This window comes from Oryzias melastigma, linkage group LG13, assembly GCF_002922805.2.
Source record: "Oryzias melastigma strain HK-1 linkage group LG13, ASM292280v2, whole genome shotgun sequence".
Lineage (NCBI taxonomy): Eukaryota > Metazoa > Chordata > Actinopteri > Beloniformes > Adrianichthyidae > Oryzias > Oryzias melastigma.
This window is the reverse complement of record NC_050524.1, coordinates 3,411,434-3,430,618: the sequence shown is the minus strand read 5'-3', so window position 1 is coordinate 3,430,618 and position 19,185 is coordinate 3,411,434. Positions and strand designations below refer to the sequence as shown.

The 19,185-nt window shown below is 38.4% G+C and overlaps 1 protein-coding gene across 1 annotated transcript in view; it reads right to left on the bottom strand.

Annotated features, from left to right (window-relative positions):
- Positions 1–1,176: 1,176 nt before the first annotated feature.
- The window catches only part of tyw1 (tRNA-yW synthesizing protein 1 homolog (S. cerevisiae)), a gene marked incomplete in the record, with an annotated part of 52,629 nt that continues 34,620 nt past the window's right edge, over positions 1,177–19,185 (bottom strand). The window contains 3 exon segments of the mRNA XM_024277627.2: positions 1,177–1,667; positions 2,066–2,233; positions 17,286–17,396. Of these exon segments, the coding sequence (XP_024133395.1) occupies positions 1,446–1,667; positions 2,066–2,233; positions 17,286–17,396 (501 nt within the window).

Below are 19,185 nucleotides of genomic sequence, written 5' to 3'. Positions count from 1 at the left end.
CTCTGATGAGTGATGAAGGAAAGCTGTTGACATATGGGAGAGGCTGATGAGGCTTTTAAAAGCCCACATCATAAACACAGAAATGCCAACACACTTTGAGCTGAAGAGGACGTGGAATCAACAAGTCTGCAGTCTGTGGTTGTTAGGAGTGAAGAGGAGGAGCAGAAAGCCACGAAGAATCCACAAATTCATGCATGAAGAGATCATCCACGTCTCCTTATGAGACATTCAACATTCCATCTTCTTCTTGGGATGGAATCTCAAAAGTCTCCTAGAAAATTCAATCCGTTTACAGATTTTTCTTTTTTTGGTTCTCAACAGGAAATGTCAACATTCAGAATCAAAAAGTCAAAACATTTTAGGAGCCAAAAGTATTTTACAGTCATCTACTCTGTACGCCACAAGGTGTTGCCATGGCAACTCTGCAAAGTTTGACATTTTTGAAGACAACAAGGCATGGAAATAACACAAAATCCCTCAAATTAAAAACAATCAAAGGACAAAAAGCTTTTTAAAGGGCATCAGTTCAGTTAGAATGCAACATTTTTGAAATCTAAGAAGATCACAAAGCCGTCCTGACCTGATTCTTCAGCCGACGATGAAGCGGCGACGGTTCTCTCAGACAAAGTTGTTCGTTTGTGACAATATTTTAAAATGAAACTCGTTTTAGCTGCACCTGTAGGTCAGAGGTCAGAAACGTTCTAGTTTCAGGCTGTGATGAAGATTATCTGGACAATGATGTCATGGATCCTTCAACCACTCATGAAGACTGCATGAAGATGAACTTCTTGAATTTCATTTGGAAACATAAAAAAATGAAAGAGAAGAGAGATTAACCAGGTGGATCCCGAGAGGATCCAGATCTTTGCTTCTGCTCTCCACCACTGGACCACATTTCACACCAAATCAGCGTGAAGAGACTCCAGATGTCCGACGCTGCAACTCTAAACTCTAAAAGGAAGTAAAGCTTTTATTTTGAAGGAGTTCTGGTGGAAACTGAGCAGCAAAAACTGTTTTTTCAGATGTTGGCAGCTTTTTTCTGGATCAGGAACAGAAAATGGACGAGAAAACCAGTTAAAACCAATTCATAGAAAATTAAATCCCTCATTTTATAAAATACCGTAAAATATTTTATTCAAAAGAATTTATTATGTGAAGAATAAAACATAAAGAGACTTTCCGTTTTCCTCTTACAGCTTTAATCCAGAAAACAAATTCAATTTTACCAGAAACTTCTAATAAATGTTCAAACTTTTTTACAAACCGACTGACAGAAATCATTCTATTCAAACAAACTGACTCCATAACACATGCAGAGATGGACTCACGGACAAATTAGGTCAACTTTTTAGAAGTCTGTAGACGCAACAAGAATAAAAGAAACCATAAAACCCCCAAATAAAAACCCTGGACGTGACAGTTTCAGCTCCGTCTTCCGGCTGTTTTCAGCATCCGGAGATGTCTTTGGTTTTGTTGCGTCTCTGGAACCGCGTGTCGGCGGGATCGAAGCCTTGCTCCCGCGCTCCGAACAGAGCCCAGCTGGGGGTTCTGGCCATGTAGTCCAGGGCTGAGAAGGTCTGCTGGCCCCCGCTGGCCCGCTGAGCCTGGACCAGTTCCTGGAAACGCTCGTAGTCGATCCATGTCCACCACTCGCCATCCAGCTTAAACTGAAACAAAAAGAAAAATACTAATACGTTTAATCTGGAATGGCCGAAGAACAGAATACAGAACAACATATTCTAAAAAAAAAAAAAAATTTCCAGCTAAAAGCAGGAATTCAAATGGATATCAGCTTTGATGAGTGGATGCGGTTCGTGGTTCCACCAGTCGTGGTCTTTAGCGGTTTCATCATCAAATTCATAGAGATGTTAAAGCAGATCAGCACCTGTTCATGATCATTGAGTCCATCCATTGGAACATGAAGGTCACCAACCTGAACTTCATTTGGTTTTGCAGCTATTTTTTACAATTCAACAAATTCTTTAACTTCTTAAGTCTGACTTTCTTTATCTTTTCAGCAAAAGTCTGATTTCGTCCCTTTGGACGCTGAGGCGGCGCCTCTTACCTTCTCGTGAGCGATGAGTAAGCAGTTGGAGTGCTCGTGCTCACAGGCGATCTCATACTCGGGCAGCATGGCGGCCAGCTGCTGGACGAAGGCGACCACCTCCTGGTGCCAGGGGACGTTGGCCATGGTCAGGCTGCTGGCGGAGCTCTCCCCGCAGTACGTCACGCCCTGTCAAACGAGATCTGTCAGTCACGGGGCGGAGCTTCACGGTCTAAAAAAACGAATACTCAAAAGGCTCCGTCTGTCTTTAGGATGTAGTTTCATAAGGAAATCAATCATGTTCTACTTCAGGTAAACATCAAAAGCTTTACCTCAAATCTTTTAGGTGTTTTCAGCAAGATGCTGAAAATAGTCACTAGAATTATTAATCCAATTAATAATCCAGAAAAAAAGGAATATTTGAGCCTTTTTGGGACAAATTGTGTGTCAGATTAGGTTCAAGTTGAATAAAAACTTTGAAAAATCTCCAGGAGGAATAGCAGATGAACCTCGACTTTACTTTACTGACGACACACCTGGATGGAAGAGTGGACGAAATCTCAAACAGGAAGTTTCATCACATATTTACGGCAAAAGTAAATGTGCTTCATGAACACAAGAAAGATTCGACAGCGTCGTGAAGGTGAAAGTTCTCGTACTTCCACGTGACGATGTCTAGAAGTGGAGTCATGGATTCGGGATGAATAATCAATGCTGAACTAGAGTCACTGCAGGAGTTGAACAAACTACAGTTGGTATAAAGTTTCACATTATCTGCATAAAGTTTGATATGAAATGTTATTAATGTGAATGATCTGACTGACAGATGAAAAATTAAAACCTGATGTATTCCACATGACAAAAATGGAATTAAAAGAAAAAACATCTCATTTACATTTGGAGTTCCACAGAGCTCAGTTCTAGGACTTTTTAACATCTAGATCAGCATTCTCCAACCTATTTGTGGCTGCAGTACAGGTGGTTGGGGACGACTAATCTAGATGGTTCCATTAACATAGAAACAATCTTCTATGCTGATGACACTTTAATCTATTTAACTCAGACATCTAAAGACGGTTTTCAGATGAGTACAAGAACCAGCACTTTACTTTATTTACACCAGAGCTCCTTCCTCCTCTGTTTCTGATCTCTGTTGGTTATTAACGTTTCTTGTGATGCTTTCAAAGACAGGAACGTAAACTTGAGCTTTTCCTGTCTGAAGAACCTATATCAAGGCCGTATCACACAGCGACTACATACATTTACACATATTCCACATATGTAATTTTGGTCTTTCGCAATACATGTGTGATATATGTAAGTATTCACCGATCTGCCCAGATGTCCATCGAGGGTCATCGAAGTACGAATGAACCCCGTAAAGATCAGTTAAACCCGCACGTCATTGAATTTCCTCACTTTGACATTCAGGGTCACATTCTCCTGACACCCACAGAACCTTGTATGGTTCTTGCACGAGTCACGCATAGGTGCATACGATTGGCATATTAACTAGGAACTACGCATACACTGTGTAATTCTCAACCGGCCACAAATTTTGAACAACTCAAAACCAAATTCACGTAAAGACACAACAGCAACACAAAAGAAAAAGACACGACAGCCAAGACCCTCAACGGACATCTGCGCACATCGACAAGGAACGCAAGAAAAACGTACAAACTACTTATATCATGAAGGTCATGAAGGACAGAAATTCACACAAATTACTCATGAACTACGTATGAACAGCACAATAGTCACTACGGTTCTTGAATGATTCACTCATTATTATTTGATGGATATAAATACATCTGTGAATATTTCACGCAAAAGACCACAACTTTTTTCACATATGACCAATTTTATCACGTGGACAAAATGTGCGTGGCGGCAGTGAACAACATATGATTCAGGCAGCACATATAAACAAAACTCCAACACACAGGAATAAACAACCTTTGAGACGTGAAAAAATTTAAAAAAAAAAATGTAAAATTCGATCTGTAAAGAAGAGTACAGTCATGAAAGAAACACCTCTTATTGTTTCAATGATTCAGATTTTTGGAGGATTTTGGATCCTGAGTGAACAACTTAAACAGCGGGATGGGATGAGGAACCCTGAAGGTAGCAGGCTTGGCTGAAGGCCCACTGAATGAAGAGCAACTTCCTGGGAACTCCTATAAATCACGAGGCGTGAGGAGAACGCTGATTTTTTAGACGTCGGGGGGAGCTAATGTTCTGCACCACCTCAGGAAGCGAGTGGGAGTGACGGAGCGCAGAACGAGCCCTCCACCTGCTCCAAGAATCCATTTCCTTCCTCACTGACGGAAACGCTGATTATAGAAGCCCCACCTGTGAGTTTCTGTACCCCCCGCCCCCTCCTGTAATCTGGTTCCTGTGCGAGCGGCGAGGGCTGCTGGACGCTAAGCAGGACGGATTGCGGCGCTGTGACCATAAATCACACGTGAGGGGAGGATGCTGAATGTGTGGCATCATAAAGGATGATGAACTAATAACTAATGGGTTCACTACAGAGGCTGGGCCTCCGGTAATGGTGGACGAGCGGAATGCAGCGCCATTCATCATCCTAACGGGTTGTCGCTCCGTCCGGATGAAACGGAGACGAGAACAAAAAAAAGAAAGAACTTGACTTTATTTATTGAGAGTCAAGTGTTTAACGTGATGAAGTTCATAGTGTCTGTATTATATATACGTTTTTTTAAAATTATTTTGTTAACAGACATGCGATTGAAGTCGTACCTGACATGTTTCGACGGAGACGAACGTCTCCGTCGAAACATGTCAGGTACGACTTCAATCGCGTGTCTGATAACAAAATAATAAAAAAAGTTATAGTCAAGTCTTTAGTTTTCTGCTGTTAGTTTGTCCAAAGAACTTAAAAATATGTCTTTTAAAATATTTATGTTTGCTTTTTTATCCTGGAAAGTTGCTGGAGCAACTCTGAGGAATTACTTCTTAACAGCTGATCCTCTTCCTCCCATAAACAGTAATATAGAGTATATATATTATAGTGAATGTAGCATTTTTCTAGCTCAAAGCCACCAGGAGTAATGTGGGGTTCTTGCCCAAGGACACTTCGTGAAAACCTGTGGTCCTCCAATCAGAGGTCAACCGCTCTCACCTCAGTGGGAGGAGTCACTGTTTTAGCATTTCTTTAGCATTTTCAGGGTTTTTGGTTTCTCAGTCTTTTTCAGATATGTCAGCATGGGTGCCCAAAGTGGGGTCCGCTTGGCCCTCCAAGCCGTGGTTGCAGAAGCCGCGGAGTGTTTGGTTAAAACTCCCATTTCCTATTGATTCTCTATGACAGGAGTGTCAAAATCAATCGTACAAGGGGCCAAAATCCAAAACACAACTTAGGTTGTGGACCGAACAGGATGAATATTTATTGAATACTCGAACTAAATTTTAAAAACGTAAAAAACCTAACTTTTTTGCATAATTATGAACTTAAACTTAGATAAGCGAAAATTGCTAGAGTGCAGCTGAAAAATTAGCTCAACTTCAAAATAGCCTAAAAAAATGGAAAAAAAGACAAAATTAGCCAAAACAGATAGCATGTAGTTGAAACATGAGCTAAACTCCAAAACATCAAAAAAGGGGGAGAAAAAAACTAAATTAGCCCAAACAATAGCGTGTAAATATTAACCTAACTCTAAAACAGCCTAAAAAAAGACAAAAAAAAAACACCTAAATTAGCCAAAACAGCTAGAATGTAGCTGAAATATTACCAAAACTCCAAAATTGCCTAAAAAACGAAGAAAAAAAAATTACCAAAACAGCTAGAATGTAGCTAAAATATTAGCTAAATTCCAAAATAGCCTAAATTATCTTAGTAAATGCCAAAATAATCCAAAAAGCTGGCAAATACCAATCTTTAAAACCTTAAAACTGTAACTTTTTAACATACTTATGAATAATAAAAAGGCAGGAATATTATTCCAGAGTAAATCATCTTAAAAGTTAAATGACTTTCAATATTTTATTCTCTATAAAAATATATTTTTAACTTATGCAAGTTAAAAATAAGTCCAAGATAACATCGGGTCATTAATAACAATAAAATAAAATGATCTGGAGGACCGGATAGAATTACCTGGTGACACATGTGCTCTATGTTCCAAAACTCTATGTCTGTAATATACTTTCGCCCTCCGGGTGGCGCAGTTAGCACGTTGTTTTCCTGTGTCTATGAGTGAAACAACCCCCGAGTAAGTCCACCCGGGGCTTTTTTTTGTTTGTTTTAGAAATTCCCAAGAGCCTTCATGGCTCGGTTATCGGTTACAACATTAAACACTTCAGTATTTTTAGCTTATTAACTCTTATTAAGGCTGAATCGTAAAATTCTTTATTTTTACCAACAATTTATGTTAAAAATGTTTAGCATTTATTCTAACAAATATTCATTTATTTTGGTATTCATATTAAATTAGATCTTGTTTGTGTTTTCTAGCTACTCGTCTACGTTTTTATTTTAATGATTGTGTTTTTCAGGATCAATTCTTTGCATTCTGTTCCATTTTCTTCACTCTCTACCATCAAACACAGATGAAAGTCTTCTGTTTTCTGTTTGTTCTCATTTTGCTGGGTTCCTGATGACAGCCCTGTATCTGCTGCAGCGCCGGGTCATTTGGACCCTTGGTTCTGTGATGAAGCAGCTTCATCTACCGGTTTCCCGCACTAATTGCCGTTCTCCTGACGGTCAGGTCGATAGCTCGTTTGTGGTCCAGCAGGAGGAGAGTCTCATCGGGTCAGAAACAGATTAATACAGAGGCAGGAAGCCGGGAGACAAATATAGGAGGAAGAAAGAGGAGATAAGGGTAAAAAAAGAAACGTTTGAACGCCAGTCCCAGCAGTGATCCTCCGTCTGCTCCACAGAGACGGCTGTAATAATGAACTGTCAGCTTCACTTCTCCGCTTCCAAACTTTTCAGGACTTTTTATCATTTCAATAAGATCTGTGGCTCAGAAAAACACATTCACAAAATATCCAAGTAAAGAAACGCAGCTGTTCTGCTCTTTTAAGGATTTTAAAGGACAAACCCCAAAGTGGGCGTGGTTTAACGATTGGTCCGCCCACTCCTTTTGTTCGATAACCCTCAGCAGGAGCTCCGTCTGCTGCTCTCCCTGCTGTCCTGTTAGTGTCGGAGCTCATTCCGCTCTCATCGAATGTCAGGCGGCTGAGAATCGATACCTAAAACTTTCAAACTGAGGTCCAACCTCCACGGATTCACCGGTTCATCAATACCTCAACACGAAGCAGAAACTTCTTAAAAAATACAAAGTAGATATGTAAAGGCAGGAAAAAGGAAGCATTTCCTTCATTTTGATTTTTGTATCACCAGAGTTAGGCTCAATCCGAATAGATTCACTACTCCTACAGCTTTATCCTTTAAGTGAGGGGTGTCTAATTCAATCACACAAGGGGCCAAAATCCAAAACACATCTTAGGTTGCGGGCCGGACAGGATAAACATTTAATGAAAATTCTAAACATAATTCTTAACATAATTATGAACTCGATATTTAGCACTACCTGCAATAATACTAGTGTGAATGCTGTAAGCTGAATTTGGCCGCTGTAGATGTTAGTGCTGATAGCTGTAGATGCTGAAATGGATAGGTAAAAACGCTGAAGCTGATGTCAGGCTCAAATATTAGCTAAATGCCAAATTTAAGTTTATTTGATGTATATGGCGCCTTAAAATGACCTTAGTCGAACAAGGTGCCGCACATTAAAAGTTTAAAGAACATTAAAAACACAGCTAAAAGGTAAGGATACAGGTAAAATACATTACATAAAAACCATAAAAACACCAGATAAAAACAAAGATAAAACAATGAAACAGTAAAAAACACCAGCAGAGCAGAGTCTCATACATTAGCCTAAAAAAACAAAACAAAACAAAAAACCTTAGGTTAGCCAAAACAGCTGGCATGTAGCTGAATAATAAGCTAAACTCCAAAATAAAAAAAATAAAAATGGAAAAAAAGTCTAAATTAGCCAAAACAGCCAGCATGTAGCTGAAATATTAGCTAAACTAGCTAAAAATAGCCTAAATTATCTTAGTAAATGCCAAAATAGTCCAAAAAGCTAGCAGAACGCCCATTTTTAAAACTGTAAAATTTTTAAATAAATATAAATAATGAAAAGGCAGAATTTTTATTCCAGAATAAATCAACTTAAACCTTAAATAATTTTCAATATTTTATTCTCCATAAAAATCTGTTTTATCAAAATTATACAAGTTAGAAATGAGAACAAGATAACATCGGGTCATTGATAACAAATAAAATAAAGAGATCTGGAGGGCCGGATCCGGCCCCCGGGCCATGACTTTGACACATATGCTCTAATTGGAGAGATGTAGTAAAAATTCTGACATTACTACTGTTTGATGATGTCATCAATAGTTGCCGGTCCTCCATGTTAGCGAGTAGCTGCAAGAGCTCGGAAAATACATGTGGAAAAACAGAGACTGTCATGCAACGTTTCATAAATAAATCATATAATTACGGAAACAATTTCATTGTGAAATTGTGTTTTTTTTTTTTACATTTCAAGAATTTTGATAGTTTCTTATGTGTGATGGAACTACAGCTACTAGAGTTGAAGTTCTGGTGTTAAGAAGCTAAATGACAGCTCTGACGAAGCTGAATGGAGCATATAGGGGGCGCTCTCATTCAGCTGAATGGGGCGGGGTTATCTGTGAGTACAATGAATACAACTAAATGAAACTTCGTAACAAAAACCCTCTTCGGTTCCTGTAAAAACTTTATTTGCTGCCTGTCGATGTTCATAAACAACATGGAAGTGAACGGTTCTCGCCGACCGGCATCACCGCAGAGTTCTTCAACAAGTGTCTTCAAGAAAATAATGACAGCGAGAGGTTGATCCCCTTAGTGTGAGTGCATGCTGGCGGGAAGGGGGTCATTGCAGAATAAACTTCTGTCACAAAAGGCGTGCGGGGGAGTTGGGGGAGGGGGGGTCTCCAGAGCTGCTTAACATCAGCCGTCCTCCAGGAGATGTCGGCGCTTCCCGTCATCACACAGATGTCAACATCAACAAAACAGAGGCGTCTCTCCTGTCTGCTGGAGCATCTCCAGAGCTGCTCTGCTTCCGCTCTGCCGTGATGTAAGGCAGCAGGAAAGCTCGCCAAGCGGGTCACGGCGAGCACCAGGATGAGGCTATCCAGGTGAAAGGTGAACTATAGTAACCCCCCAGAGCAGGTTTATCTGTTCTTTCTTTAGAGCGACGCTCTACTTCTACTACTTTACTACTCCACTCTCTAATACTACTAACCAAGAAAGAGGCAATACAAACGTCCACATAAAACTGATAAATTTGACAGATTCTTGGTTCACATGTGTCAGTTATCTGATGTAAATAAAGACGAGTTAATTCACGTCACTTTCCAATATACCTTCAAAACCTCCATCAGCTGGTTCCTCATCAACAGCTGTAGCATTATCATCTTAGCTAATGTGGGACGACAAGTTCTTGCATTCGTACTCCAAGGGTTGCCATGGATACGTCACACAAACCTGGATCCCACATAACCATGACAACACGCCATTGAAGCTCCTTATTGGCAAAACACGCCTGATGGAAGTCTGGAGTCTGACACACCTGAACTACAGTTCATGACACCATGGATGATGTCAGAGATTATAGTTCTAGTTAGTAAATGTTTACGTCTAATTCTCATGAGCACCTTGAACTCCTCTTTAGAACATCTCCTTCACAGGTAGAGCCTCAGTCACAAATACTCTTATGGGTGAGTAAAGGCTGTGTGCGGCCAAAAAAACTGGCTAACCCGTACGATGTATCAAGGTTGTAGATCAACCAATCACCCCTCAGAGAGAAAATGTTTGTACATGTTTTTCTACGGGCGACAAGTCATAGTGAACATTAATACAACACGTAAGAGTGAGTAAGGGTGAAGTAGGTGAGACGCAGGTGTGTCGGATGGATTTTTAATTTTTCTGTGGACTGTGCAAAGAGTCTCTTAGGGCAGTTCAGGTGATGCGTCCTAGCAGAGCAGCCTGACTGTTAGAAATGAGGAAACTGGACAATAAGAATGTAATTTGTGTGGACGTCCTTCTGGCATCCTACGGACACTTAAGACTCTTTTCCACTGAGCGGTACGATACGATCCGGTTCGGTCCGGTTTTAATCCGGCCCAATCATGAAGAGAGAAAAGTATAAGGATGTTGAAAAAAAAAGCAAGTTTCTAGCCCATTCCTGTGGCGAGTTCTGGTTCTGTAAAGAAATAACCGTAATACACAATTCCGCCACTAGGGGTAGTACAGGAAAAGCAGCCAACGCAGGAAAAGATTTTTGGACATTTCTTTGTATTTTGCACACTGACAATGTCACATTTTTTGTCACACAGGATTTGAATCCTGATACTGACGGCCAAGTGAAGGCCAAACGATGCCGAGTTTCAAGAGAGAAAGGGAGGTTAAGCTCAAATTCTTATGTTCACAAATGTTTGTAAGTTTAATGTAGTTTGTTTTTTTACTGATTTGCACATTTATATTTTAGGCAGGGTTTTACATTTTTTTCTATAGCCCCCTCTTGAGTTTACCATCAGGATGTCAGATGTAAAATATTCAGTCTGTATAAAATTATATAAACAATAAAAAAAGTGAAATCCATTTCATTTTAAATCCATTGGCCTCTGTGAAAAAAATTGTACTAATGAGTGATAACACTTTCAACTGAGAAAAAACAAAACAATAACAAAGCAACAGATAACAAGTCGACCATGGGTTATTTTGCTATTATGTTTCTGGTCCGGCCCGCTTGAGATCAGTCGGGTTGAATGCGGCCCCCAAACCAAATGAGTTTGACTCCCCTGCTTTAGACATTTGCCAAAGGTTGCTGCTTCTTTGGGATTGGTAGGTTTTCTTGAGCTAACTGCATTGATTCTCCACCAATCTGTGGTTTGCTGGTTATTTTGTTTGCTTCACACCTCAAGCGAACCACACCAGGGTTCACTTGCAAGTAAACCTCTTTTTCAGGTGGAGCAGAGTCTACCTGAGTTCTGGAGAGCTTTGGTACAGAGTGGACCATCAGAAAACAAACCCAAACAGGTCGGAGTGAAAGTTTTCTCAGTAGCAGGAATGAGTGTGATGAACTGAAAACAAACTGAAGCAATCCCAGTTGTTATGTAGCAGTGAACGGTTCCAGCGGGTCCTCTGGGTTTAAACAGGCTGCAGGTCCGCCTGTGACGGCAGCAGACTGCAGCAGAGGCGATGGTCGTTAGGCTCCACCCGCCCTGCGGCGCCTCCAGTCAATCTACTGAACCCAGCAGCCCGATGGAGCAGTCAGGACCAGGAGAAACTGCTGACTCTGCACTTTAACTTTTATTCAACAATAAAGTTAATGTTGCTTTATCTCACAGTGAATGACAAGCAGCCTGAACTACATTTTTTATATACTTTTTTTTACAAGCAGTAAAAGGATGGGGACTTTTTAAAGAGGGATATATGAGGTTGAGGTTTACACGCCATCTCTGTCAGACGTGAAACGGTGGAGAAAAAGACCGTCCAGAGCGTTAACTTTACTTACTATCACAGGAGAATCTCTTTAGATTAGTTTCAAGCTTTCTAAAGAGCATAAATAGCTAAAGAACACTAAAATACTTTCACAAATATTGACAAATACATATTTTTTTAATCTATAAATCCACTTTTCTAACTATTTCACTATTAACAATTTAAAAACATCAAATACTCCGTATTATTTCAACTGATATAAATGTCCTTTTAGATTTAGGACTCAAACCCTTTAATGTCATTGTATTGTCAGTTATAAAGTTGACAAATTCTGTTTTCATTCAATCACAAGAGAAAAAAGGTAAACCGGGACATAAAAAGTAGAATAGAGGTCGACCTTTCACGGGGGCTACAGGTTTTTAGGTTGTCCGACCCGTGTTGGGTCGTAGAGCGAAGCAGCACATCGTAAGGAGAGCACAGGTGTGTCTTTAGGTTCCTTTGAGGCTCATACGGCCACGTTAAGGGACATCAGGGAAATGGAACGTACCATTCATGAAGTAAGTGTATCGTATCTGTAATGACGTACGGCTGATACTGTCATAAGGTGTCCTTACGCCACACTCTGGTCATTAATAGGGTTCCTCACTGACCACTAGAGCATAAGGGGAGTTCATGTGACACACAGGTGTCCAGTAGGATGTCCAAACAACCGATATTCTGTGCTATTTTCTCATTTCTAACAGTTAGCCAGCATGCAAGGAGTGTGCACTTTTCACGTGTACAGCACTACTGGTCTTCTTGTAAAAACATAAATAAATCTGTAGACACGCCTGCGTCTCAGCTACCTTTACTATCCTACCCCAGACTCACACCGCATCTGTTCCAGCCGTCGGAGCGGTCTAACAACTGCAGATGACTTACATTGCAGTCCTGCTGCACCATCAACTCCAACAGCCTCTGATATCTCATCCCCGGTTCAAACAGGATATAAAAGACGGGGTTGTTCTGGACCTTGGATCAGCCATCATGGTGCTAAATGACTGATATGAAGCTCTTTGTGACCCGTGTCAGCGGAAATGACGTCACGTTTAGACCGCTGTGAAAGCAGCGAGAACAGCGGAAAACAGGTTTTATTTTGAAAACTGTACCTGATGCACTTTACATTTGCTTACATGATTTCCAGCTTGGCCAAACTTTGAGGCCAAAGAAACGGATTTGGAGCGCAAGAGAATCCGGACCGTGTGAGTGGCTCTCGCACTTTTCCAGTCCTGTAAAGACTCCGACTGGATGCAGTGTGAGGGGTTAATATTCTATAAAGGTTTCCACTGGTGTGTCACCGTTACGTCGACACAAGTACATTTATTAATCAATCGGATCATCTGATCTGCATGTGATGTCCTTTACGGAGAAGTTCTATTTCCAGTTGCGTCAATTTTGTAGCAAAAAATCGGAGAATCCAAATAAAAATGTATAAAACTGTATTTTATATGTCAGGTGACGAGGCCAGGCACTAACGCATATTAACACAATTTTTAGTGTCCATTTTCCCCATTTTGGAAGTCCAAAAACATAATTTATGACACAAAGCATGTTTGTTACACAGACTCGGTGGAGAGGACTTTGGGGTCCAGACTGCCAAAGTTTTGGGTTCTTCGTTTGTTGTAAGGGAGACACTCCGTAGACGGACCGATGTAAATCCGGTGAAAGAGTTCACCACGTCCTGTCGCCCGCAGCATGCCCATAGGAAAAAAAGGCCCAGAACATTTTCCCTCTTCGGGTTCCCTGAGGGGTCCAAGACCTTCATATTTTAATGCTTTTGCTTTTGATACTCAGTGAAGAGGTTCTCTTTCTGTCTTTTATTCCACCACATTCCATTTATTCTCTTTAATGTATTGTTTGCACACTTTTATCAATTCTCTATATGTTTTTATCCTCCGTCATTGTTCAGCACTTTGGGTCTGTATGGACAATTTAGGTGCTTTATAAATAAAGTTTATTTTTATTCTCCTGCAGGTTGTTCACATGTTTGTCTAATTTTGTGTTTTAGGGATACAAATGCACTTTTGTTTACCTGCTATAGCAAATTTAAAAAACCCTAAACGCTTCATTGGTTCTTCCATCATTGTTGTTCTCTTTCTCTTGGTTGACCAGATGGACGTTCTTGCATGTTAGGTTGTTCCATAACTCCACTTTTAGTCCTGTTTCAGGGTGACAGTTGTGGCTGCTTTTAGGTGGTGGGTTAACATGATGCTGCTAATAGAAGCACAGCCAGCAGGAATACAAACTCTGAAGGATGGAGAACATGAGAGCAGAGGGTTCCCTGTGGAGAGCGTCAGCGGTGAAACCGAGTCAGTCGAGTCTCCCTGATAGGAGGTGAGCTCTGGATTATGAATGAGACGCTTTGAGGAGGTTTTCTCATGCGGAGCTTTGAAAAAGAACCACATGAATACCAACTAAACCAGGTACTTTAAAATGTCAGGCTTTAATAAAACAAAACAAAAAGATTCACATTTCTTGAGCTGAAATGTACAAACCGAGCGTCTGAAACCCGACGTGGACGTTAATCTTTCATTTTCCTTTCAGCTGAAACGTTCTTAAGCCTCTTAAGGAGCGGCAGATCCAACATGTTCCCTCACCTTCTTCAGCCTCGCCGTCTGAGCTTAGAACTCGCGTGATGTGATTCACTGAATAATGAAAGTCAGGCACATTTGTCACTATGACAACCGCAGCTCAGACTGCTACTGGGCGCCACCTCACACACTATTAATACCAAGTCCTCCAACCAGGAGAATGAGGTCAGCGCGGAGCACGGCCGGCCCCTGCAGGGACTCCATCCCGTCCGTCTCTTAAACGCTGAACCTCGTGTTAATGATGACGAAAGGAGGGACGAGCGCTGGACCGAAGCGCTGTCATGGAACTGAAGAGCGCCAGAGTGGAATGATGCTGGACTTTCCCAGATTTAGAACCAACTGGTGTTTAGTTGGTGATCAGCTGGAGATCGTCACCTAGGTGATTTGATTCACGAACGAACGACACGAATCCGCCGATCTGAGGCTGCTATGAGTGTTATGACAAAGTACTGCGGAAACCTAATATTACGAGATTAAACTAATATTTCTACAACTTTAATCTCATTTTCAAGATTTAAAGTCGTGCATTTACAAAGTTAAAGTTAGAGGGAAAAATTTGTGAGACAACAAGATTTAAAGTCGTGAATTTACAACATTTCCCTTTTAAATATATAACACTTAAAAGTCCTACATTTTTTCTTGTAAACTTTTTATTATAAATCTCATAAATGTAGGTACTTTTGTCTCGCAAATCTCTCATACCAAGTTTAATTCAGAAAATATACGACTTTAAATCTTGAAAATTTACGAGATTAAAGTTGTACATATAGTAATTTAGGAAATAAGAGTTGTATTTTTACAACTTTTTTCTCATAAATTTATGAGACTTATAGTTGTAAATTTACGTGCGTTTTCTTTTAAATTTACAACTTTGATTCTAATAAATTTAATATCTTTTTTGTGTAAATGTACGAGATTAAAGTAATACATCTATAAGAAAAAAAATTAAAATTTATAACTTAAATATTGTAAATTTACAGCTTAAATATTGTTAATGTTAAACTTTAATTTGTAACTTTAAAAGGAAAAATTCATACATTTCCAAGATTTAAAACATTTACAAATTGAAAGTTAGCATGAGAAATTTATGTGAAAAAGTCATAAAATTATGAGATTTAAATTCAGAAATTTACAGGACTAAAGTTTTATATTTACACCTTTCCCTTTTCAATTTATGAGACTTAAATATCCTAATTTTTTTCTCGTATATTTTTTATATTAAATCTCCTAAATGAATGAATAGTTTTTTGCAAATTTATCAAGCTAACTTTAATTTCGTAATGTACAACTTTAATCTCGAAAATTTGCGAGATTAAAGTTGTACATATTTTAGTTTAGGAAATAAGAGTTGTATCTTTACAACTTTTCTTCTCATAAATGTATGAGACCTAAAGTTGTAAATTTACACATTTTCTCTTTTAGATTTAGGACTTTAAATCTAATAAATTTATCTTTTTTGTAAATTTACAAGATTGAAGTAATACATTTGTAAGAAAAAACTCAAATTTAAAACCAAAATATTTTAAAACTTTTATTCATAAATTCATACTTTTTTAGATTTAAAGTTGTAATCTTATGAGAAAAAAGTCAGATCTACTAGACCAAAAGTTGTACATTTATGACTTTTTTCTTATAAATTTCACAAAATAACTTTAAATTCGTAAATGTACGACTTTAATCTAAAAAATATATGAGACAAGACTTAATTTACAATATTCATTTCAATCTTGGAAATTTCTAAATTTGACATTTAAAGTTGTACATTTTAAGTATTTTTATTTTTTTTGTAAATCACACGATTTACGTGTTTTAAAGTTGGAACATGTACAACATTTAAAGTAATATATTTACAACTTTAAAACTGATAAATCGACGATAAAAAAGTCAGACATTTTTCCAGTGACTTTTAAAGTCTTAAATATACAACTTTATTCTTGTAATCTAACAGTTACAAGTTTTTCTCATAACTGTACAGCATAAAAGTCGTTTAGAAAAAATGGTTTGTAAACTGGCCAAACGACGTCTCCATCATGCCAGCAGACAGAGATGACGTCACATTATTGATCAGCAGATTTTTGTCATATTCTTAAGCTCATCCATATTCACTACGATTTATATTTAAACTGTCAATTTTTTAAAAAATGTATTTTAAAAAAAACTAAACTTCTGTGATAGTTTTACTTTCAAAATAAGGGCCTTCACCTACACTTTATTTTGAAAATGCAATTGTTTCAGTCACTGAAGCGTTTTGGGTATGTTTAGTTTTAAACTTCAAATCTAATCTTATTCTGCAATTTTAGAGCCATATTTACATGTCTGAAGTGTATTTCTACCATACCCTCATATATTTGTAAATATTGGAAATTAGTAATCTCCGATGTCACAAATATTCGTATTCTATTTTTTTGGAACATATTGGGAATATACGAGTATTTAGACTCTAATCACTGAAAAACTTTTTTTATTTTTGTGAATATAAGTTGCGGTTTTAGAATAGTTTGACTGTAGGTGCGATTTATACTCTGGAGCGACTTGTATGTGATTTATAGCAGCGACCACTAGAGGGCGATGTAAATGTGTATATCAGCACTTCCTACTGACAGAAGAAGAATTCAATGGATTTAAGTGACATAAATCAGGTCCGTTCTTGCTCCGTATTATTACAATCATGTCTTCATAGCTATATAATGATTTTTTTCTTGTTTTTATGCATTTTTGGGCGTCTGCGACTTAAACTCCAGAGCGACTAATAGCCCAAAGAAATCGGGTAAATCCATTTTGGGAGGATAATCTGTAACTTTATTGCTGCTCTCAACTGATAAGAAAAAAACAGTTTTTAATGCAATAAAAGGACTGAGCACCCACATGTGTTTTAATAATCTTAATCTAATCCAGCCAAACTACATTTTTAAACTGCTCGGCTCTTACATAAGATCATTAGCATAAATATTTATGACTTAGGAAGGAAATCTTAAACTGCGAGGAGGCAGACGGCTGGCTGATGGAAGAACCGGGCTGGAGATGATTAAACTTCCAGAGATCAAAAGAGAGCTTTAATCTGAGAAAACGGATAGGAGCCGAGCCTTACCTTCACCTCGATGAAGTCAGGCTGCCCCAGAGCGATCAGCTCGGCGTACGCCTGCATCTCCTCCACGTTCCAGGCCTTCACCAGCGTCAGCCGGTACACCGTCCTCTGCCTCTGCCGGGACAAGCGGGGATTCAAACACGAAGCCAAGCGGGAAAATCCAGGAAAAAAGGGATTTTTGAGCAGTAAATATGCAGGATGCATCAGTTTAATAGACTTTTAAGATGGCAAAATAGATAAAAATTAAAAGATTAAAATATTTCTAAGTATAAAAGAACAAAACCTCAAAAAAATAAAGGAAAAATAATGATTTTTGAGCAGTAAAAATGACTCACGATGCATCAGTTTAATAGACTTTTACAATAAAAAAATAGATTAAAATTAAAAGATTAAAATATTTCTGACTGTAAAAGAACAAAACCTCACAAAATCAAGGCAAAACTGTGATTTTTGAGCAGTAAATATGACCCACGATGCATCAATTTAATGGACTTTTACCATAGCAAAATAATTTAAAATAAAAAACACAAATATTTCTGACTGTAAAAGAGTAAAACCTCATAGAATGTAGCGGAAAAAGGGATTTTTGAGCAGTTAAAATGACCCACGATGCATCAGTTTAATGTACTTTTACGATAAATTTAGAAAAATATTTAAAAAAACACTCAAATTTAAACCAAAAACTCACAAACTCCAGGAAAATAAAGTCACTGGTGTTTATTTTGTTATAAATTCACTCATTGGATCCTTTTAATTGAAATTGAATGCTCAGAATCACAATCATGACATTTGCTCAAACTTTAGAAAAGAATTAAAGACAAATATTTAAATGAACCTTTATTTGGTCTGGGGTGTTTATGTTTAGATTGTTAGAGCAAATAAAACCCATTTATTTTTAGTTGAAGTGTTTCCTTTATGCATGTCAAGTTACAACATTGGAAAAAACCTTCTGCTAGTGCTAAATTTTATTTAAATTTAATTTGATTGAAAACTTAATCTAATATCTAAAACATTTTCTTTTATTTATAAAGTTTTATTTCCTTATGTCTTTTAATTTCCACAAAAACAAGAGAACTTTTACTTTTTATAAAAGATGATAGTTTTTCTGCCCCTTTAACATTTTTTTAGTTGATCAAACATATTTTGGAGTAACAATAAAACTTGAACTCCAATCACGTAAAGTTTGTGTCAGGAACCACACTAAAGGTCACTTTGTAAAATGTAAATTGGATCAATCTGATCTTTTAATTCCTCCATGAGCTTCAGATTTGTAGTTTTTAGGGTTTATGGGATTATCAATCAATGAAAACCAGAATGATTGATAAAGAGCTTTAGTCTGCTCAGATAATCGTCTGTGACTGTGATCTGTTTACCTGAAGGATTCACCTTCGCTCTGCGATGTGTCTCGTTTGATTTGACGGTGAGTCATGACAGCAGGTAGAAACCACGAATGAGTCGCCTAAATCCCGTCACACACAAACAGGAAGCAGGAGATCTGAACAAACTCCCTGCAGAGAGCAGGTGGAGGTCCGGGAGGCTTCTGTGAAGCTTCATGTGGATCATTTATCCCTCGTTTTGACTCTTTAAAAAATGAACCGATATCAACTATGAATTAGATTAGAAACCATAAATTATGATATGAATGGAATCGTTAAAATGAATCGTTACAGAACAGGAACCCGTTCAGCTGAAGATGTGGATTCAGATCTGAATCCAGATGTGGATCCAGATGTGGATTCAGATGTGGATCCAGATCTGTGTTTCTCTGTTGAAGTGACATGATTGAGAGAAGAACAACAGCAGAGATGAGAGGAGAAATAAACCAGAACAGAGATTCAGCCTTTTCTCTACGTCTCTCTTGTTTTCAATTTGCACTCAGAGGTTTTCTGTGATTCTTTCAGCT